We start from the raw sequence: 23154 nt of genomic DNA on the forward strand, positions 1-23154 counted from the left end.
CCTGCAACTTTAAAAAGTGACTCTTTTGGCTCTTGGGTTTTGAAAAAGATTTAGGTCTTCGTTTTTTTTGTCAAGGTTGGGTTTCAAATATGGAAACACAATAATTGACAATAGAAGCATTTACTAAAAAAATGGGCAGTTGCGATACGATTAGAAATAAGCTACGAAACGAATGAAACAGAGAATCAAAATTATTCCTCTCGCAGTTTCTTACGTTCAGGGCCTTCATCATGCCGTGAGCCGCACAGAACTTCATGCGGTACGACAAAACTAATGTAATATTGATCTTTGTTCGGTGCAACATTACGGACATGGTGTATAGTGGCATCTGGTGGTAAAGGGTGTCCAAGATGTTTACGTATTCGAGATTTAATTTCATCTGCAAAAAATATTGCACAGCTTCTAAGCTTGCAAACTCTATCTAGAATAATAGAGTTCAACATACTACCTTGGTCATCTTTTTGGCAGAACAAATAGACGTGAACAACTACAGAAGGCAGATTTTCTTGGAAAGGCAGCAGGTTGGAAAATGCATCAAGAAACTCGACGGCTATTCCTGGCAGGTTCATCAAAATATGAACTTTGTCTGTTGTAGATGCTTGTTTACTGGAGATGACAAACAAATATTAGGTTTGATGTAAAATAGACAGGAATTTGACCACACACAAATTATTAGATGTTGGTGGGTGAATAACAGAATAAAATCTTACATTACTTCAACACTGTAACGTTACATACTTCATTAAAAACTTCTTTAATTCATTTTGTATAAACGCTCGGCCGTCTAAATTTGATATTTTCATCTTTGTTTTATTCAACGTAGCATTATGTTCCAACCACTTCACAGAGTCTGGATTCAAGTCATTTGCAAAAACTTTGCAACCTGAAAATAATCAACATACAGACCAGACTGCTCCGACAACAAACAGGCAAGACCATCATTATCTCAACAGCAACCTTTCCTAGCAAGTGGAATAGCAAATGGGCCGACACCAGCACAAACATCAAACACAATCTCTTTCTTTGAGATGATCCCTGCGATGCGATGGTGCTCGGTTGAAAGACGAGGATTCCAAAACACCTAAATACAGAGAAAACATATAATTAAAACGACTGAATCGTTGTAGTCAATAACACAGCATAGTCAAATGACCTTGTTTGAACTACCTTTGAAAAGTCAAATTCAAATATACGATTATATTCAACGACTCTTGTGATGAAATTATCTTCTCCGGCTAAAACTTCCATTTCAAGGTTCCGATATTCGTTGTCAATATTCTGTATCTTGTGCACAATTGTGCGTGCGTTCACCACTTTGTCCAAAAACACCTGCAGCATACTCATTTTTTCTACACTTATATGATATTCTTCTAGAATGTTAAAGCTACAATGTACTATCAAATTAAACACCTAACAATCGATATACAGTAAATCAAACGCAATTTTTGATCAATCTTCAACAAATTTTTCGATAACTTCCAAAGATCGAAACCCGAAAAACTCTACCTGGCCAATGATTTTCTTAAATGGCAACTGATGTTCACGAAGATTAAGGTGGACGATATGTCCAATAGTTGAAAATCCTGCTGGTGAAGCGCTGCCCTCCACAGATGATGGATCCTTGGGAATAATGGCATCCATGATATCGCGAACTCTGTAGTGGTCATACCTGAGAACACATTTGCAACATTATTTGCTTTTCATATAAATCTGAAGTAAACAGTACCTGTGCTTAACTTTAAAATTCAATTTCGTTATACAGCAATAATTTGGGCAAAAGAAACAATTTTGAAAAGATTATTATTAATTGGCACTGAATTTTTTCCACTTTATGCGTCTACGCAGTATGTACCCAATTTCTATGTCATGATAGCAGACTTTGTTTACGACTCCGTGACTTTCAAGAATTTTCATTTCATCTTCCAGGAAAGTTTTATCAGGGTCAAGCAAAAACATCTTGTACCCCTTGCTGCCATCTGGTGGATTAATCACAGTCTTCATATTAAGTGACGGCAATTTACTTTTCAGCAACTTCTTGCATTGTTTTATTGCTTCAACAGGAACAAGCAATGAAGGAAAGGAAATCTTTCTTTGAAACGCATTTCTGCAAATACATACATTAGGCAATAATATGAATTCCTGACTGGAAAGTACGGCAGTTTTCGACGAGAACTCAAGCGTGCAAAGCTGCGCATTTTGGCGTGACGGCACTGAAGCCTTAATTCTTTGTGTGTTTATTGTAAATTTGTGTTCAAGCAAACATTTTTTCGCTGTTCATCTATTAGTTATAAATGGTCATAAAAGTAAAAAAGTTCAGCACCTTGCACGTGCAGGTGCCAAACTTGCCACTATGGTAGCTTATGCACGTTGGTCATTTTTGAAATTTTGTCCTTTATTCACCAAATAAATGTAACAAGAAATGTAACAGCAAAATCTGCGTCACAGAAACTTAAAACGTATCATAACATGTAACAGAGTATACAGCATAACAGCAATTTTGTAAATAGGCAATTTGCTAAGGCAAAAAATCTGGCAAATAATACAAATTTTCAAGTAGAATACGCCCTCACATAACACTTTGGAAAGTGTACTGCACTTTGCAGTTGTGACGTTACCGCCAAACTTACAATATTCACAATTATCATTACTTGCAGGAGCAAACTCTTGAAGAAAATTAATGTAAATACCATTTACAAAACAGCTCAAACTGGCAGAAGTACAACGCAAGCTGCACAATTTTTTTCTAATTTCTTTCCCATTGGTCATAAATCTTTTGAAAAAATCATCAAAGAACTTTACCTGTCCAAAACAGTCATTCCTTTCACGGACGGTGGAGGAGCAAGCATAACGTTGCCCTGGGTAACTGCACTTGTGCGATATTTTGCAAAAGTCTGGCGTAACCTACATATCATACCTCAACTAGGCCTAAACCTGATCAAATATTCAAGGTTGTAACTATATCTAGGTCTAGTGCACAAGTACACAACCACAGGCCCCAGTATACTAAACCTTAGTTACTCAAATTGTGACCTCAATTGGTTGTGCACTTGTATCCCATCATCTCTGGACTTGGAAATGCGTGTTTGCATCTGACAGTGTGTTTACAACGGGAAATACCCTTCAAACGAACTTTTTTCTATGGTTTTTGTAAGGGATTGCACCGCATTTTGCTTTTTGGATTTAACGCAAAAGTGAATGTGCATAAGACAAATATTTTTTATGTTTCTTTAACTATAAATAAACTCATATCACTCGAAATATCACTTAGTAATGTAAGAAAATGGATATACGACTGTTTATCAAATATATATTCAGACGTTAGCAACTGGACATTCAAATCAACCACACATTGCTTCAAATACTGTACCGACCCAATGGAATTCTAGAATCTAGATAAACGTCGTTAGCAAAACTACATTCAAAATCCCAGTAGTGTTACAAGTTGAAATTGGTGCTCCTATATTAAAATAAAGTAACCAGTAGGCTAAGTATAACGAAAATAATATTTCATTAAAAAACTTAAGTAGGCTTGTAGGGGTTAAGCGAATTGAAACCTAAAAATTCGAAAAACAAACTGCACAAAAGTTTACAAAAATATTAATAAAAAAATCTGCTCATAGATGATGGCACTGAAATAATGTACCTTTTTAAAGGTTGTGTTTTAAAATAAATCACTTAAAAGTTATTTCGTTTGGAAGGCCAAAAGTAACCTTACACTTAGTTTTACTGTTATTTGCTAAATTGTTGTTCATCAGTTATTTTTTGTTGGTTGAATTAATACTTTGCTCTTAATTAACTTTTAGACGCTGCTGTTGTGCACAATATTGATTTATCTGGCTTTCATTGGTTCATTTATCTAAATAAAAATGGAAGATCTTTATCGGTTTATGTTTATTTCTGAATTATGAGCGAGTGCATAGTAATAAGGATGGTTGTAATAGCAGTAACGTAGTAGAATGTACGGCCATTAAAGTGATAGAGGTCTACTCAAGGAACTGTTATAATTTCAATAATTTCTCAATGGTCGTGTTTGCTTTTACAACTAGTCCACTAGTACTTATATTTACCAAGTTTTTAAGGTTTCGATTTTTCTTTAAGATAACCAAAGTTTGTTTGATTTCCTATCAGCCAAGTAGATATCGTCTCGCAAGTTATTGTTTGTCAAGTAGATAAGTTCAGCAAGTTGTATTTGCTTTCCTACGTATTGCAACACAAGGATTCCTAATTCCAATGATGTCACATAGCAACCATAAAAATCTTTCTAGTTTTTTTGAACGAACAGTCTTAAACACTCATGTGTCCTACAGTGTTCTTAACCGCTTGTCGTTGTATGCAGCAGGTGTTGTAGTTTAGAGATTAATGGTACAATAATTACTACAATCGAATGGAGCGTAAATTGGCAAGGAGTATCTTTGGAATGAGTTATCTTTGCAATACGCAATAAAACCATATTTTCTTCCAAAAAACAAACAGTGGCGAAAAAAAGCATCGTACAATAGGTGGATTTTAAAAATGTAATTTACAACCAGATATGATAATAAATTACTCGGACGTGTCCTTGTCATCGGTAATGAAATATGGTTTTTGTCGATTGGCCGAGAACAATGAAAAGTACACAATCATACTGCGTGTAGCTTACTGTTTCTTGGAGAAGTTTTATTTATGTTGCCGGTTCTGTAATAAATAAAATATTTGACTTGAAATAAAATGAGCGATTTCAGCGAATGGAGCCATCTTATAGTCGGAAAACCGACATAAGCTAAGAAACAAGACACTTGGAAATTCAAGCAAAATCAGAAATTTACTCTTAACTACATAGCACTGACTCTTTGCTGTCTGTTCGTCTTGTGATCGAGTCAAAAGGCCGAAGCCAAGTCAAGTAGCCTATTTGCTTCTAAAGGCCGCGATTGTATAAAGATATGCATTGAGTTGTGTTTTCCATAACGCGATAAAACGATCTTTTTATGTTGATAAATATGACTGAACAGTAGTGATTGATATTCTTCAACCGCTGGTTGCCTAGCACAAACTGCCGTACAATATAGCTTACAGCTACAGGTCAGAGTTATCGACTACACGTGTCATTTGAAAGGGATTCGTTTTACTTTAGGCAAGCTCTGATAACGCCAGTGGAAATGGAGTCTTATAGAGACCATTCAGGAAAAATTAACAATAAGTCAACGAGAAACTTAACTAACATCAATCTTCTTGGTCTCACTTTTTTTCCTGAAGCAAAAGACAAGCCCAATATTGACAAGGTTTTTGTGAAAGGTGCTTGCGCTGAAAGTACCAATGGAATACTTCTACTCGCTTAAGTTCCTTTTAATGCCTGTTTTTAAAAAGATGTTCAAAGCTTCTGAGAAAAAATTGCATAGCCTACATTAGCGTTAACGGAATTGGTTATCGCCAGAATTCTATATTTGCGCTGCGTGGACAGAAAAATTGAAAAACGAAAAGCTTGACAACGCTACAATATATAATAACATGTGCTTTTCTAAGCGTAATACATGTTATGGAGCTCATGTTCATGTTCGCATTTATGTAAAAAGTAAAATAGATTATATTATCCAGGGAAGTTAGCTTGTATGACCAGTATCTAACTAATAAGTGTTATATACTGTTTATGGACTGTGAAAGGTCTTTGTAAAACCTGTGTGCTAGATCAGAAGAAACACTTTGCCCAAACAAACAAGCAAGCTAAGCCAACTAAATTACGATCAAGTGATGTTTTTATTAGGAGTATAAATTGTCGAAGTTTGTCTTTGCTGACAATCAAGCAATTAGCTGTGCTGTCGACTGAGCAAGAATAATGAAACGTAGCTCAAGACCCCGCATCGTCTTATTTTGTTGTTTCTTTGTTGCAATTTTGTTGGGGTCACTCTTCCTGGTAACGCTGCGAAACGAATCTTTCAGTCAATATCAAACGGTTTTGGAACCCCGACACTTTTCCTTGGATAAAAACAAGACGGAAAGTTTCCGAACTTTTAGCGACAGCAGAAGAAAAGTTATCACTGAGGAAAAATTGAAGAATATTTTTAATGAAAACTGCGGCACAAGCATCGAAGATTTTGATGTCAGCATCGGAAATGAGATATTAACAATGACAGAGTACAAAGACAATTTAGCCCGGGATTTTGTCGCAAAGAACGCCAACCCCGGCAAGAAAAGCTCAGTGTCACCAACCTTGAGTTCTTATGAGGTAATAATCAACATTATCACGTCATCGCGAAACATGATCCCGGTTATTATGTTAAATGTTGAAATTTGTCGGATACTTTTTGCAATGTTTTGTACTATGTCCGTTCTCAATTTAGGACTCAAACGTAAAAGATAACTTTCCAAACCATTTCTTTTTCGCTGTCAACGTAACACAGTAATGTACACAAGCCAAGAATCTGAAGTCTCAAATACTTTTATCATTGCATTTATTTGTACAGTCACGTGAAAACGTTTATTGTTTGTCTGTTTGTTTAGAATCTCCCGAAACCGATCCCGAACACTCGACTGCGTAACGTGAAAGAAGTTGTGGATATGAAAGCGATGGCAGAAAACATCGAGAATGAACGGAAGCGAAGAATCGCGCTCGGCGACGACGATCTACTGCAGGTAAACTTTAAGGAAAATTGAAGCTTTTCTTGGTACGCCAATGGCAATTAAACTAAACAAATATCAATACGACCGCCATTGTTCGTATACGTTCAATGTATTCGCCTTCCAAAACTGCAAACAAACTCTTTTGTTCTACACAAATGGGTCGTCTCACTGCTATTGTGTTGGCTTACAGCAATCGACGGCCAGCTTAAATCTCAAGATTTACGTTTGATCTGATCGCCCAAAATACTGAATGAATAATATTATACGAGTCAGCCCTTCCTATGAACAAAGCGGTCACCGCGATAATCAAACACTTTCCCATTTCTTCTCGGGCCGGGTTTGTTTATATTTTCAGACAAAAGCGCTCGAAAAATTATATTAAAAATTTCGATTGGACGTTGGTTGCAGATAAAAGAAGTGGTCGCCGAAATGGAAAACGAGACAGTATATAAGGTTCCCAACTTGGTTCATTTTATTTGGTTTGGATGCAGAAGATTTCGGGTCGATCATTACATCACGTGAGTATTAATTGAACAGCGAATTTATCACGTGACACTCAAAGCAAACACCTTAACAAACATATATAATATAGCCTGCTAGGAGCTTTCAGATACCAGAATCCTAAACTTATTCTTTTCCACACTGACTGTGAACCAGTGAGCGAGTACTGGATTGTTTTTAAAAAAATTGCCGGGGCAACACTGCGTGTCGTCAAACGCTCGCCTCCGTTGACGATTTGGGAAATTCCTATTAAGGTTCAGTTCAAAGTTCAAACTAGTTAGTTTTTTCACCTCTAAGTAAATCGAAATAACCAAATTAAGATTTTTTTTAGATTGTTGAGCATCGGGCTGATGTGGCGAGGCTTCAAATAAGCCTTGAAGTCGGTGGAATATATCTGGACACAGACAGCATAGTACTGCGTAGTGTCGATTCACTACGAATGGACGAAATGACTTTGAGTGAATCAAATGTCGACTCTTTAGGTGATTTCCCCATTTCCTTGATAACTTTAAAAGCATTAACAAACAAAAAATTGAAAAAAAATTCTTTGTTATTTCTCTGTGCATTATTCGTCCAAACGTTTTGCAGCTAATGGCATAATTTTCGCCAACCGTCATTCTTGGTTCCTCCAACGGTGGTACTGGGAGTACAAATACTTCGTTGACGCACAGTGAGTAGGCCTATATGGCGGACTAGGCCGCAGGCTATCTCGCAATTTAGCTTGAGCGATTTTGTTTGTTTTAAGTTGGGGCAAAAACTCCGTTCTTGTTCCCTGGGCGATGTGGAAGTTATTCCCGGACAAGATTAAGGTTGTGAAGAAACTGATTTGTCGACCGAACTGGAGTGAACTTTCTTATATTTTCCACGAGCTATACGACTGGCATCAGAACTATATTCTTCATCTATATGCCAGGTGAATGCCTTGGATGTTGAATTCTCGATGATTGTTTTTATGTTTGTGCTCTGTGTCTTCTGATAACCAGACTTTCAGTTGCTTGTAAGGACTTAATATTTGCCATAAGCACGAATTAGGTTTAACTTAAAAAGGTAAAAATTATGAATTTATTTCCTTACTTGCTTGAAGCTTACGTTTATTTCATTTTGATTGTTAATGACGCTGATGAGACAGATAGCCCTATAGGATGAATATAGGGAAAAACAGGTTTTGCCAGGCCTTAGACTTCAGAGCTTCGGCATTTCTCCATAAAATTGACACGGAGCCAGGGTTAAAACCGAGTCATTTTTCTCGGATTCGATTCAAGTCGAATCATTTTGAGTTGTGACTCGTGTCAAGTCGAGTTAACTTAATTTGTGAACAGAGTCAGGTCAAGTCAGGTCAAGTCAGGTCAAGTCAGGTCAAGTCAGGTCAAGTCAGGTCAAGTCAGGTCAAGTCAGGTCAAGTCAGGTCAAGTCAGGTCAAGTCAGGTCAAGTCAGGTCAAGTCAGGTCAAGTCAGGTCAAGTCAGGTCAAGTCAGGTCAAGTCAGGTCAAGTCAGGTCAAGTCAGGTCAAGTCAGGTCAAGTCAGGTCAAGTCAGGTCAAGTCAGGTCAAGTCAGGTCAAGTCAGGTCAAGTCAGGTCAAGTCAGGTCAAGTCAGGTCAAGTCAGGTCAAGTCAGGTCAAGTCAGGTCAAGTCAGGTCAAGTCAGGTCAAGTCAGGTCAAGTCAGGTCAAGTCAGGTCAAGTCAGGTCAAGTCAGGTCAAGTCAGGTCAAGTCAGGTCAAGTCAGGTCAAGTCAGGTCAAGTCAGGTCAAGTCAGGTCAAGTCAGGTCAAGTCAAGTCAATGCTTTTAAAGTAAAAAATATTTTGAGGTCACGTTATGTGTAGCATTAAATTAGCCATTATTACGTCATAACTGTCTACATATTAGCCGGTTAAAACTTTTTACAGACAGCTGTAACTGTTTTGAAAAATATCCGTTTTTATTTCCTAAAGTTTTCATTTTTGCCTTCACAATCGTTCAGTCAATTTGGACTTTGACTCGAGTCAAATCGAGTCATCAAAAACGTGACTCGAGTCGAGTCAAGTCAATGACTCGAGTAATTACACCACTGCACTAAACGTTTGCTAACACTGCTCTCCATAAGCGATTAAGTTCCTGATATTTTCCGACAGATATTTGAAAACTTGGGACGGCAAAGAAGAAAGAAGTTTGAAGGAACTGGCAGTTCTAAACACGACCTACGGACAAATCGCGCGCCACGTCATTTGGGGTGATGAACGTGTACGTGACATCACCGATTGGATCGTGACGTGTAATATAAGTCAAATACTTGAAAGTTGATCATGTTTGTCATCGCACTGTTTAAATTACTGCATTTTTCTATGAATAGCTTATATTCAATGGAAATTGTTATAAGATTGTTAACAAACTGTTGTTCTTGAAAAGATGTTTAAAAATGATACTTTTTCCATTTGAATACTTGAATACTTCTTCCATTTGAATTGTTACTTTCCAGCTCGCTAAATTTCCGGTTTTTTATGTTTCGTTTGAAGAAACTTGGCTGAGAACATGATCTTTAGAAATAAAGAAGATTGTTTCCGTTTTCAGTTCTTATCTCAGAAAATTTACACCGTAAGGTGGCGGTATTGTGGGAAGTATTGTGGGCAGTTTTGTCCGATTCTTGGAAGTTTTTCCTCAAGACAGAGCGTTTACTTAAGTATGATTGGGGTTACCGTACTTTCATCACCCGAAAGAAAGACACGTAATGCCACCAAACGCTTGCATAGTTTTCGGTAGCCTAGCGTATTTAGGATTGTGTTGTGCAGTGAAAGACAACGCAATAGGCTACCAAAATTACTCGCATTACTAACCTCATCGAAATATCGCGGAGTGCAATATTTCGAGTTTTTACGGCTCATAGTGAATTATATTTCCACATTTAAACAACAATAGCGGCAATTTATGAATTAAATTTTGAAACGCCGTATACCCGCTTAGAATATGATTTCCCATATTCTCCTATGTCAGCTGATAAGGAGAAGCATAGTAGAAAATTTGATAAAAGTAAAGTAATGAAGACTTAAAACGCCTATAGCGAAAATAACTTGGTTTTGAGGGGGATCATGGCCCTCCCTAAATTTGCTATAGCCTACTTCGCTGTAGCATTAATTGTCTGGAATGCATGACATGGTATTACTTTCTATGCAGGTAAAATAACAGTGGTATCATATTTAAAACAGTAATTGAGTTCTTGTTTTTGTCGGTTGTATTCCTAAAGTAAGATTGTTAAAATAGGTTTTGATAAACTTGAAATATTTTGGCAATAATTCAAGGAAAGTCTTTAGGAAACGACCAGATAAAATTTCTTGCTAAAAAGGAGAACATTTTGGGAGTTTAACGCGTCCTCGGAAGACAATTCAATTGTCATGAAAAAAATGAAAAATCTTCCAAAAGGAGGAAGTTTGGCAACCATAAGTATGATCCATTAATCCCGTTTAAATTTACTACATATTTTCCTTTATCGTAAACTTTCCGTTGTTAATATGGTTTGGTAGTGAATCAAAATGCTTATGTTTCAATGTTTAATAGGCATTTCCTCGGACGTTGATGACGTAAGAGGGTATTTTAAGGCATAATATGGTATAATTATATGGCTCTACAATAAACTTTATCCACGGACTGAGCAAAGTCTTTGCACGACTTAAACCATGGTCTCTACATAGCTACATATTGTCTACATGTCTACATAGTCTCTAAATATACAAGTTTGTAAGGACTACAGTGTGCTGAAATCAAGCGATGACTCTTCAGCACGTAAGTGCAAGACAACTTGTGCAAATTTGGCGGTCACTTCTGTTTGATTTCACAATACGATGACTTAAATTCCATTGGTAGTAATTCTTCGCATTCCGTGAATTAGTAGCCATTGGCTAAATTCTGTGAAGCATCACTTTCTATAAATGGGTGTTCAGTGGTGTATAAATACAGTACATAAGATATCCATGTAGATAAATGTTGCGTTTCTCGCATTCCGTACTTTCCTGTTATATTTGATCGTTTATTTTTTGCAATTCATGGATTCAGGTTTCTTAGTGACTGACGAATTTACCGTGGGAACTAAAATGCTAGTCTGTCTATTATCCAATAGGTCTATGCAGTGTAACAAATAAGTGAAGTGTGCTGCGCTACTTGATATTTTATTTTACAGTAACAGCCATCTTTGTCACATGCCGGCGTTGGCGCTACCAACTTCTGTCATTGAACTGCATTCTGGATTTCTGGTAGCTGAACGATTGACAGTGGAGTTTGTATTGTTTATTTTTCGCCGTTTGATGACTTTTGTTTGTTTGTGACTATTTTCGATCCAGACCGTAAAGTAGGCTATGACAGGAGCACACCCGAGATTTTTTGGGCTAAACGGTATTGCAGACCGGGAGAACAGCAATCTCTGTGAAAAAAGGAGAAATTACTTTTTTGAGTCTAGTATACAAGTGCACAACCAGATGACATCACAATGATCACATTTCCAGCAACTGGTGTCTAGTATACAAAGGCATCCTGTGGTTGTGCACGTGTATACTATAAGACCCCTTTTTACTCCGTTTTCTCATATATAATTTCTTATCATTACAAGGACTGATCGTGCTTGGACCACGAGTTGTTGTGCACACTGACTGCTTCCTTTCACAACAAAATGTTGCTTCTGCACTCCCGATATCTCCGTAAAGACTGCCGTAATCTGCAGTTTCGAACCCCCGATGTCGTTATTGGTGTATAAAAAGTTTCCCTTTTGTTTATACTGTTTTTTTATGATTTTAGTTTTAAAGAACTGAAACTTAAAAAATACAAAGAACTACAGAACTAGTGATTGTCTGATTCAAGTTAATAATGGCTGCAGTAAAAGCAATCACTCAGGAGACATTCGACCAAGTTGTCCGAGAAAATATTGAAGACTTTGAGATGGAAGAAATGGAAGCAGTTAATGATGCTGTGGAACAATTCACTTCACAGGTAAGGTAGGTTGTAGGCTGGGCTACAGCCTGTTGTTCTGGTAAAGCACCATCTTGGTAGCGTCAGCAGCTAGTCCAGTTTTAATTAAGTTTTTTATCTTTTTTTATTCTTTGCCTAATTTTAACAAAATCTGAGACATTGGATTGCATAGCTGAGTGGATTTGATATATAATAACCCCTAGTGTATATGCCGTTAATAAAATCACTTATGTCTGTATGTATACATTGATAAATCCAATGAAATTACTAGCTGCCGGCTGAGAAAGTTTATTCTTTTTTATTTGGAAATACCCCGTGCAACAATGTGATGAAACAATAGTCATTACACGCACAATTAATTTTAATGCCTTGCTCAATCAGCAAACTTTATTATCTGGACTACCTGTATTTGAACGTCTTGTGTTTTTTCACACGGGTATAAATCAATCCGTTTGGGATTTGCTGTTAGGTTGTTCGTATCGTTTGATTGGATTGTTTAAGATTTTATACTCACTTACAAGTGTAAAATGAACACAGGGTGTCAGTCTTACGATGATCATTAAAGCAGCGAAGAAAGACGGACATAAAGTCATAAAATTAGTCGAAGAGCTCAAAAGCATAAGCGGTGAAGACCTTTCCGATAGTGACAATGGTAAGAATTTAAATTGTTGTAATGGTAACATATTGAAGTACCAGCCAATAGCTGTTATTTAAATTAAAAAGATGATATGTAAGAAGTATTCTAGAAATCAAATGTTTTCGTGTGTTTCAGAATGCTTGAAGTCAGTCCTAAACTTACTTACAACACAGTTTAAAAATGACCTTGCCAACCGATACCAGGCGGCAAAGATTGCAAACGCCCATAAAATTGTGTTCGAAATCTGTCAAGTTCACAAAGAAAACAAGGAAATTTTTCCAAGTAAGAACGGACTTTAAGTCTCTTTGAAAGTCACCACTCCCTCGAGTGACCAAAGTCGACACTGAACAAAGCGTAATGTTGTGTAAATTATTGTTAAAGTATAATACTAATTGGTAGTACTGCCAAGTAGGACACAAAAAGACTGCTTATTTGGGATGAGCCGATACGAACCCAAACCCGAATAGATTCGCCGAATATCGCCTTTATGTAAGATTCGGGCGAATACGAATACCAACAATGGCGAACCCGAATACAATATTAATTATAAATTTACTGACTTTTGTTAAAAATGATGATCTAGTTTCCCGACAAAGCTAAACTAGAGTCAGCAGTACTTATAATGAAGGTCGTTTTCCTAACGATTTTTCTTTTTCAATCGTTTTTTAAACACTATTTTTCGAAAGAAAGCGATTTATTTATCGATTACATCATGTTACAAGCAAGACTTGACAAATTTTGGATGAAATTCTATTGTTTGGTTCTAACACGAATAGATTCGGGATTCGTTCGTGTTGACCTTAATGATATTCGGGTTTGTACGAACCCGAATAATCTTCCTCGCAGCACATCCCTCCTGCTTATTGGTTGCCGGGCAAAATTTTTAGGGCTTGTCAACCCTGTCATGTTCTGTAGTTAGTTTGAAATGCGTGTTTTGGTAAAGGCCTGGTTACTTTCTGCTATCTTGCAGTATATATAGCACATGAATCCATAAAGGGGTGCATCTGTCATCAGCTTTTAGTTAAAAAACTGCATATAATTTTAAAATAATTATCAGCATTAATGTTTGTGGTACAGAGACGTTTATATATCATTTAAAAATGTTTTTCCTGAAATGCTTGCATTATGTTATTAGTTCTGCATTTTTAAATCCTTCTTCTACAGTTTGTCTTGCAACATTTGCTTCTCTGATTGATGGCCAACCAGATCTCATTTCAACTGATGGAATTGATTTTTTGCTCACTCATTTACAAGGTCTTTATGAGAGGTTTTAGTGACAGATTTGTTTATTTATCTGTCACAGGCAAATTTTTTAATTTTTTTTCCAGTTATTTATAGTATAATATAGTATAGTATAATGATACCTTATGACTAGGGCAAGTTTTTGCAACTTTTGCAACTTTTTTTTACAGCTTCCGGCAGCTTCCTAAATACTCAGAATTTATGTATTATGATGTTTTAAGCTGTTTGTAGGAATTTTATATTGCAACTTTTTTCTATTTTTCATGCAACTTTTTACTGCAACTTTTATCAAGTATTGCGCAAAATGTAAAGGAGTGATTTAAAAAACATGCTATAAAACTATTTCTAGTATGTTTCTATTCTCTTTGCTTTGCATAACAAAGAGCTACGTGTTGAATAAGCTGCATCTCAATGTTATCTATGACGCAACACTTGGCTTGCAAGCTAGAAGTTCAACAACCCCAGCCAAGCACGACAGTGCCCGAACTAAATTAGAAGTGGAAGTATGACTTGGCTTTTGGCCAAGCCCGCACAAACGGAAACAGGTTGTGTCTAGTCTTTCGAGGTCATTTTTTGTTGAGATAGCTTAGTTAGTTGCAGACCTAGGGGGGTTGGGGTGTGGTATTTGACTTGTTTTGGGGGGAGGGGTGGGTTAACGCTTTGCTGTTTGGCTTTTTGCGGAAAATTATTTCCGCATTGCGTTATTTTCTTGCTGCGTATCGGCAAAAAATGTTATTTTCGGCGGTCTCGCCAGGCCGTCCGTGAAATGGGAAAGTACCAAATTTGACAGCTCTACATGAGCTGACAGCGAAATGCTGTCATGTAGGTTTCAAACCTAAAGAACATATAAATGTATGCATGATCGATTGTATAGCGAAGAAAGAAACGGAACAAGCAGACACCCTGCAAATCTTAAACTGTTGGGTTATACAACGGATCCTTTTGAGTATCTCATACCCTAATGCTTTTAAAAACTTGTGCATAAATGCAACTTTCTCACGTTTTTAGTGCAACAAAAACTTGCCCTACTTATGACTTATATATTTATCCCCTTGTTTTGGAAAATCTTTTTTGACTCTAGAGATGTATGCAATGTATATGCAAGTTTAATGTCAAACTTAGTGTCTTGGGTAAGACCTAAACTTGCTTATTCTTCTTTCATAGTTGCTGATGATGAAGAAATAACCGCATTATTTCTCCGAATTATTCGATTTTCTTGCACTAAGCACGAATCCAATCGCGTCCACCTGGTCAAGTCGAATGGAATTGAGCACATAATGCTTAGTGCTGAGAGGTTTAAAGGTCTAATTTAGTTTTACTCCTGTAATCATCATCATCGTTTTAATCCAAAAACTGTTACAAGTTTGCTTAATTGCTGATAACTGAATTATCTTTAAAAAAAAACTGTTGAGTTTAGTTCGGTTTTGATGACCTTCGGTGCCTTTTAATCAGGATCGATATCTGTCGTGAGAGAAGCTTGTGGAGCGTTGCGATGTTTAACAATGGATGATGATGTCAGAGTTCAATTTGGCAAGGCCCATGAACACACAAAGCTCGTTGTGATGGAACATTCAGGATTGGAGAGATTGTTCCAGTTGGCAAGAAGTAGGTTTATCTTAAACTTTCTTTATAATGCCTTTAATTACGACATGTATATATATGAAAAATCTGCATAACAATGGATTACAAGTTTGCAAGCTGTATTAACTCCTACAGCAATACAAGATTTCTAGTCCTTTATCTTATTTTCTTCAGCTCACGAACAACATGCAACAGTGTCAAGTGAGGTTTGTCTCACCATGGGCAAGCTGATGGTCAGAAATGAGTTCTGTCAGCAGCTTGTCGACTTGGGAGGCCTCGATTTGATTTTGTCAATAACAGAAATCCACATCGACAAACAGGTATGTAATGGATTAATGGTATAATGTGCTAAATACCGGAATTTGATGTTGTCTGTTTATATGTAACTGCATACTTACAGTATTTCTGGTTTGAGTTTGCTTTGTCACCCTGTTCAATTTCTGATACTGATAGGAAGAGCTGTGGACTATACTGTCGATTAGAAGTGGGTTTGTGAAAACCACTAAGTTTTGTGATCACTTTCACCACTAGTACATTTTGTGTAAAACTTTGTATTTTAACAACATTCAAGATGAAACATTGGAACTTATACAGCACACAACTACGTACATGCCATCAGGGACAAGCAAACTTGATTTGGTGTTTTTAAGATTGCTGGCTTAGGTTGGGTTGTGTTAGAAAAATTATGATAATTTTTGGACATGCAAAATTTCATACAAATACTTAGACAACAATTATCCATAGAGATAATATAAGAATAGAGCCAAAACAAGTCATTGCTGCCGGTAGCTTTTTTACTGCAAACACTTAACGGATGAAGTGTTGGTTACTGCAGTGGTGTTAATTTAAAATTATACAAATAAAAAACTTAATGAATGGCAATTCAGTTAGAATTTAATGCAATTAGAACGTAAAAAGAACAACAAATTGTAAGAAAACGTTTACACCACAACGACATCTTCGTAATCGAACGCATCACCATACCCCTTCGCCCATTTTGGTAGTTCTTCATCAACATTACTGGTAGGAGAATTCACAACATTCCAGTTTTTATCTTGTACAACAGTTGGTTTGTCGGCGTAATTCGGCCTGGATGACAAGTGTCCTTGAAACCGGGGTGACACTCGCCCCTGCAGCCTGGGTGAGAACCTACTTTGGGGCTGGGGTGAAATCCTTCCTTGGGGTTTCGGGGACATTGTGTCCTGTGGTTTAGACTGTGGTCGATCTTGGAGCATTTTTTCTATGCCCAAGTACGTGGGTTGCTGGTAGCGGGGCAGGGACCCCGATTTTTTATGTGTGGGTGAATGGGGGTTTCTGGGAAGGGTGCTGGCCTCATTTGCCCCACGCTGCGCTTCAGTCATCTCCCAGGTCTTCCGGATCCGTTGAACTCCGGCAATATCTTTGGGACGCCACGAGATCCGGACACGTGGAGGAACGTTGAGCGGAATGTCGCTTCCATAGTCATCCTTGGATGTGAAGGACACTTGGAGGAGAGCGTCCTCGTAAGGTCGCTCGAGTTCGATGTTGAAGTCAGTGGCAAGAGCTGTGTTGGATTCCCATATGGCTTGTGTTGGAATCTCCACCTGAAACATGAGATGAAATTTCAGTCTTGTTCCCCTTTAACCTGATTTACTTCACTAATATGTGTACCATACTCTTAGAAGACTCTGCGAAATGTAACTGCACCAGTGACGATTTGTGTTCCGTCGTAGCATTACCTCTTGCTGTGGGGAAATTCTGCACAGGCTGTAGTCATCTGTGATGTTGACTCTAATTGTCAAACTTCGTCCATACGCGACTTGCAGCATCAATCCCGACTCCAAAAGTTCTTGGTTAGGAAAACTCTTTTGTTCCTTCTGGATGGCGTTGACAACATGCGGCAGATCGTCGCATATGCTCACCTGCAAAATGACAACAAGCAACTAATGAACGTGCACTGTAAAGCAACCAGCAAGGGAACACATTCAAACACAGTTTGAAACAGTAAAAATGAGGCTGACAGCACCAGAATAACATTCAACCAGGAGCGACATCAGACCACAACAGGAATTGAAGGCAGGTTTCATGTTTTAGAATCAACCGCCTGCTGCTATTGTGATGCCAACTTGTCGTGCTTGTGACGAGTAGGATTACAGTAAACATTTCCACACCAACCGATCGTTTTATGGTTGTTTGTTGGCGAATATTTTATAACCAAATTTTGCAACACTTCTTTAAGCCCCTTTGACCTACTTTCATGACTTGTCTTTTCTTTTTAGCATCAGCCAAGTAGATTGATGCCGTCATCCGCTTTACGGTATCAGTGTTTCCGACCAAATGTACGCAATAATGTTTATTCGGCTTCATCCTAACGTTTCAGGAAAAGGTTTTCTGAAATGGAAACCCTGTATATAACTTTGCAAAGACAAATATTTTCTAAAAATTGCGATCTGACATACACGTAGTGCGTTGACTAGCACTTTACTAACGTTATTTTATAAAGTAGTCTTAGAAAAAGCCCATATAGCTTTGACTGGAATAAAATCAAGTCTTCATGGAAATTGCTTTAACGTTTCATGCATCAGTGCGTCTTAAATGATTTGGAACGTCAACATTGGGTTGCTGGTTAATATCTGTCACTCGCATGAGTGAACTATCGTTCACTTTCAGACGTGCTTAATTTTACAACTAATTTAGCGGCTGGATTTTTATCAACATTCAGTCTGTGTTGCAGCTCCCTGTCAAATACGTCAAACATTTTTAATGTTTTTAATTTCTCGTCCATTGAACGCGCAGGCCTGGGGCAAATTTTTTCAAGCTCTATGTAATGATTGTCTACCTCTCTGTGCCTTGTTATGAACTTTAACTGCAACGATTTACAGTTAAAGCTAAATTATATCTGCTTATGACAACCTGTGTGACCTCTTAAACACGACATGACACTTGCCCCTCCGTCTTTCCATCCTAAGCTACCCTGTCAGTCTTGTGCACTGGACTTCTAATCCTAATCCCTATCATCATTGCGGCGCTATCTATGAACTGCTGTAAGCACTTCCTCGCGAAAATAATTGAAGGAATCACCGCTGATTGCTCGTCTTTACGTCTCAGGGTATCGGAAACCTGATACTCCCACACTTTTCTTTGGCAGTTCTACGAAGACTCAACTTAATCATCTAGATTCTAGAAGCTTGAAAGGTCGCTATTTCTTTAGCAATGTGGGCACCAACGTTGTTAAAAAAAAGTAATTTTTCCAAGATGACATCATTGCTATAAAAAGCACGCATGTGCTGTTTACAAAATCCGTCAGTACCAAGCTAGCTTCACTCCTTTCGCTTCCAGTGCACTTTGAACATCAAAAAATTCCTTCCAAAATCTGCCAGAAATCCCGCCATAAAATTTTAATGACCGGTTAGATTCGGTCCGTTTTGGCAACTAATTTATATCACTGTGAGTAGGTTGGTCTTCCAAATTACAACCTAACTCCACCACTTACAGGTCTGTTAGTATCCAGATCTGTGGAAAATGATACTGTGTAGCCTTCCTTTTAATAGTGCATTGTCTTTGCTTATTTGCCTGTCTGTTGACCTCTATTTCCAGGTACTCGTCATTGTTCTAAAAACAATGGGTTTTGCTTGTCCACTTAATTGTAGCCGTTTTATCTGGCAAGAAAATCACAGGCTATCCACTTCGCTTCAGGTGACGTTAACTACTGCACGTCGTTCTACAGTGTGACATCATAATAATAGCGCTTAACGTAACAATTTCTTTAACCCACGAAGGGTGTTGTCCGTAACCACTGCAACTGATTCGTGTCACTGCTCTTGTTACTTCAAAGTAGTTATGCTTCAGTGATAGCCGCAAATTTAACCTTTTTTTCACCAACCTAAACTGCTATGCTAAAGGGCTAACTTGCCATTACTTACCATAATCAATCAGCAACTTAATAATTCATAACTAGCAGTCCGGCGCATAATATAACTTTTCTTACTACGAGACATGTCAAGTGAAACGAGTGCTGAATGAGTCAGATATTTTCGATCGCTGATACATGACGTTTCGCTCGCTACGTAAACAACTAAGCATGTTCTCACCTACGAGTCGCTGATGGTGACTTGAACCTGGTTATTGTTTTTTTATATTTTGCTGACGACTTCTGTGATAAAAAGGCTTTTTATGAAGTTCAGTTACATCCTATTGAAAATGACTTGCGCTTTTTCGTAATGACGTCATCGGCATCAAGCGCATTGAAGATTCGCAAAAGTAATTCGTGTTTCTTAGTTGCTTTGATTTCCTCACAAATCCTGTCAATTATCGCAATATCTGAAGTTCCTTTCGCTGAAAGACGAGCACATTCCTTTATCGTCACAATCCATTGCACGAGTGTTTGATTGTTCGCAGACAACCAGCATTGTGACGACATACCTTCGTTTTGCTGAGTGCGCTCAGGTTACAAAAACTACAAAACTTCTGTTTTGTTTTGGATCGAGCGGAACGAAAACTTCGACAGAAGCCCAGGAAAAACGATTCGGCTGCTTCTTACTTCTCAATTTAACCGGATTAAACGAATGCACTTCTGCTTTGCGGCGTCATTTATCATATCGCCTTTAGACGATTAGCTTAACCTGAACTGTTTTTATGGACAAGACTTCGTAAATTATGCACAAGTACTTCAATTAAGGTGGTCGCGCCCATTTTCGTAGAATAAATCGCCCCGGGGCATCGCCGCTAGGCTGCGCTGTACATACGTAAGCAAAAGATCTGATCACGATCAAATAGTTTCGGTTGTTACCGTTTACCTAGAAATAATTCTACGTTCAAAGCGATTTTTATCAGTGTTGTCCTGTAAGCCACAAGCATTGTGTTTAATTCATTGATGTACATCTTTATCACTTTGATCTCCCCAGAACGTTGTGCGACAGTGCGTGACGTTGCTGAAAGCGATCAGCGGAAACGACGACGTCAAAGTGGCGGTGGTGAAGGCGGGCGGGATAGACTTCCTACTCAAGACCCTGAACAATCACAAGTCAAACGCTTCTGTGAGTTTCAATCAACCCATGCCGACCTATCCCCCTCATTATGGTTAATTATAATTATCGAGGTTTAGGCTAAATCGTTGTATGGCACACCACAAGAAGCTAAAGCATGTGTGGCTGCGATGTATACTTTTGGCATTTGCTTATCAAATAGTTTATAAACTCCAGCGCCCTATACACAAATAATACAAATACATAGCAGACGCTTATCGCTTCAAGTGGTTACTGTTAATTAACATGGTGTTTGTTTTGTGATTTTGGACTGAAGAGTGACGAGTGTTGTTTGCTGTCGGTAGATATGCGAGGCTTGTTTCGCCGCTCTTACTACGCTAGCTCTAAGAAACCCTTCTCATTGTGACGCAATAATGTCGAAAAACGCGGCACTTCTGATGAAGGAAGCGATGTTGGAACACAGCGATCATCCGGGAGTGCAGGTTCGTTGCATCTTCTTCATGATAAAGATTGTAAACTTTCCTCAGGTGCTGTGGTGCGATTTAGAAGTCGTTCGTATAACCAAAAACAACAGGGCAGTACCGTTTGTATGTTCTCTGTTTGTATTCGTGTTGGTCCCAGGTCATTTGAACCCAAGGATTATTCAGCCCACAAAAGTTGGCTGGTCTTCCTGGTTTGATCCGACCTTCATCCGTTCATACTGCGCACTCACCTTTCCGAAACGAAAGTTTATCTGTCGATGAAGCGGTCTCAAACTCTTGTGACCACCTTTTTGTTACTGATTCCACAGAAACAAGCCTGCATGGCGGTCCGCAACTTGGTGGCGCGCACACGACACCACACGAAAGCTTTCATTGACCATGGCGTGGAAGGTCTGATCAGGAGAGCCAGAGAAGAACATAAAAAAGGTAAAACAATGAAGAAAACATTAAAGGTGTCGATTAAAAACAAAATGAAACGACGTATGTGCTGTTGACTGTCACGGACTTTAAGAACCATGAGTAATCATAATATGAGATTTTGGAAACGCGTAAATACATCTACATCGGTATAATGCTAGTACACAAGAGAAAAAAGTTCACAAAAGTATCAGTTAAGTTTTTATCATGGTGTCTAGATTATTTTTCAGTTGGAGTTATAATCTCAATACAAACATTTTACCTTATTTTGCTTTCGCAGTTTCCCAATTGGATTAGTTTTTATAGACATTTTATTTCGAATGAAGTTTTTGCCTAAGCAAATGTCAGTTGATCTGCAATTCACCTTTCTTGCATTGTCAGTTTTGGAAGACGAGAGCAAAGCGGCTTTACGTGATCTTGAAGTGGACGTGGAGCTCAAAGAAAGATGGCGTGGCGAAAATATTGGAATTACTTCTTGAAACTGATGCTTCGCGTCTTTTATCCAATTATTTAAAATGTACTCAAATTATTGTAACTCCGCGAAAAAAATTTGTGCGTTAAGTAGCTTGTGCGCTAAAAGTCACTGTGTTTCTTATTCAGTTAAATTTTATCCAATTTTGCACCGGATTTATGATTAGGAAAGTGAAATATTTATTCAAGTGTAAGTTTCATGCTTGTTTTTCTTTACATTTCTGTACTTCAAAATAAACTTGGTGTTATTTTCGTAATTATATTTCGTCATTGCTGGCACGTAAGTTATGATAAAACACTGGAGTACTAAACGTATGCTGTAAGAATATTGTTATTCCGACTTCCCCTAAAGGCTGGGTACTACCTAACAAAAGACAAAGGGCGATTTATGATACTCCATGCCAAAATTGCAACTCTACATACATTTTAGGAAACCAAAGCTCTCACATGACTAGGATGAAAAGCATAAAAGAGGTATCTTCAACTTTCGACGAGAAAAAACTTCTTTAAATTGACATGAAGGACGCACGTACTTTGGATTTCGAACAAAATTATTGGAAACGTAAATTCATTGAATTCTTTTTCATAAATGAACATGATGACGCTGTTAATGATAAAAAGGTTACCAAGCAATTTATTTCGAGTTTTTTACATGATCACAGTTAATTTGTATTGTGTTGCTGTTTCTTTTAAAGAAACTTTTTATGTATGTATTTTTATTACTGTATTATAACCATTACTATTTTCGCAGTAAACCTGAAGAAGCAAGCTTATGCTTGCGAAAGCTCGTGTAGAAAAATATAAATAAATTTAACCTTCAGAGTGGCAAACTATATCCTATTTTTTATTTTACTACAACTATTTCTATCCATTAGCTAAGTAAGTATCATTATATCAACACATTGATGTGTCAAAATTGTTCCTTAATAATGCGGCAAAATCATAACCTGGTAATCGTTATTCCATATATTTTCACAAAATTTAAATTTTATTCCCATTACCCTGATGAAGTTTACCCGAATGGAACGTCGACAGAAAAATAAAGTTCTGTTATTCACCAGTTAAGCCTTATATTTGATGTATGCTGTAAGTTTCAGGGTTTTGGAGCCAATCTTCACCCTCGAAACAGAGCTTACAAAAGGACTGTGCCAGAAGATAAAACTGAATTATTTTAGGAATCTGAGTGACTCTACGCAAAAATGTCTGCAAATTGTTCTAAAATCAAGAAAGTTTTAAGTTGAGCTTTTCTGCTAACAAAATGCACAGCTCCAAAACTGTAGTAAATTTCCCATCTTACTACAAAAAAAAACAATAACATCGCTACAGCTGTTTCTAA

At 37.7% G+C, this 23154-nt stretch overlaps 4 protein-coding genes across 6 annotated transcripts; 2 read left to right on the forward strand and 2 right to left on the reverse strand.

The window, feature by feature from the left end:
- Positions 1-30: 30 nt before the first annotated feature.
- LOC143445934 (tRNA (guanine(37)-N(1))-methyltransferase-like) lies at positions 31-3068 on the reverse strand. The gene is made up of 8 exons (XM_076945344.1): positions 2800-3068; positions 1853-2104; positions 1507-1669; positions 1168-1329; positions 958-1081; positions 739-883; positions 449-606; positions 31-379 (listed from the first exon to the last, which is right to left on the reverse strand). The coding sequence occupies exons 1-8, from the start codon at positions 2910-2912 to the stop codon at positions 192-194; spliced, it is 1305 nt and encodes a 434-aa protein (XP_076801459.1). The 5' UTR covers positions 2913-3068; the 3' UTR covers positions 31-191.
- Positions 3069-5575: 2507 nt separating this feature from the next.
- Positions 5576-9594, forward strand: LOC143446067 (uncharacterized). 2 transcript variants are annotated; one of them, XM_076945531.1, is made up of 8 exons: positions 5576-6199; positions 6475-6606; positions 7003-7112; positions 7187-7349; positions 7427-7577; positions 7684-7765; positions 7841-8008; positions 9207-9594. In XM_076945531.1, exons 1-8 carry the CDS (start codon positions 5810-5812, stop codon positions 9373-9375), a joined length of 1365 nt encoding a protein of 454 aa, XP_076801646.1. In that variant the 5' UTR covers positions 5576-5809; the 3' UTR covers positions 9376-9594. The 2 variants fall into 2 exon arrangements, with proteins under 2 accessions (XP_076801646.1, XP_076801647.1); XM_076945532.1 differs by lacking the exons at positions 7003-7112; positions 7187-7349.
- Positions 9595-11830: 2236 nt separating this feature from the next.
- On the forward strand, positions 11831-22121 carry LOC143445983 (armadillo repeat-containing protein 6-like). Its single transcript, XM_076945410.1, has 11 exons — positions 11831-12045; positions 12562-12676; positions 12797-12943; positions 13826-13915; positions 15068-15205; positions 15356-15508; positions 15659-15804; positions 20368-20499; positions 20793-20930; positions 21239-21356; positions 21729-22121. The coding sequence occupies exons 1-11, from the start codon at positions 11923-11925 to the stop codon at positions 21824-21826; spliced, it is 1398 nt and encodes a 465-aa protein (XP_076801525.1). The 5' UTR covers positions 11831-11922; the 3' UTR covers positions 21827-22121.
- On the reverse strand, positions 16032-20106 carry LOC143445984 (uncharacterized). 2 transcript variants are annotated; one of them, XM_076945412.1, is made up of 4 exons: positions 19886-20106; positions 17717-17854; positions 17203-17385; positions 16032-17067 (listed from the first exon to the last, which is right to left on the reverse strand). In XM_076945412.1, the coding sequence occupies exons 2-4, from the start codon at positions 17828-17830 to the stop codon at positions 16426-16428; spliced, it is 939 nt and encodes a 312-aa protein (XP_076801527.1). In that variant the 5' UTR covers positions 17831-17854; positions 19886-20106; the 3' UTR covers positions 16032-16425. The 2 variants fall into 2 exon arrangements, with proteins under 2 accessions (XP_076801527.1, XP_076801526.1); XM_076945411.1 differs by having other exon boundaries at positions 17717-20106.
- Positions 22122-23154: the final 1033 nt, after the last annotated feature.

The sequence above is a fragment of the Clavelina lepadiformis genome, chromosome 2, assembly GCF_947623445.1.
Source record: "Clavelina lepadiformis chromosome 2, kaClaLepa1.1, whole genome shotgun sequence".
Lineage (NCBI taxonomy): Eukaryota > Metazoa > Chordata > Ascidiacea > Aplousobranchia > Clavelinidae > Clavelina > Clavelina lepadiformis.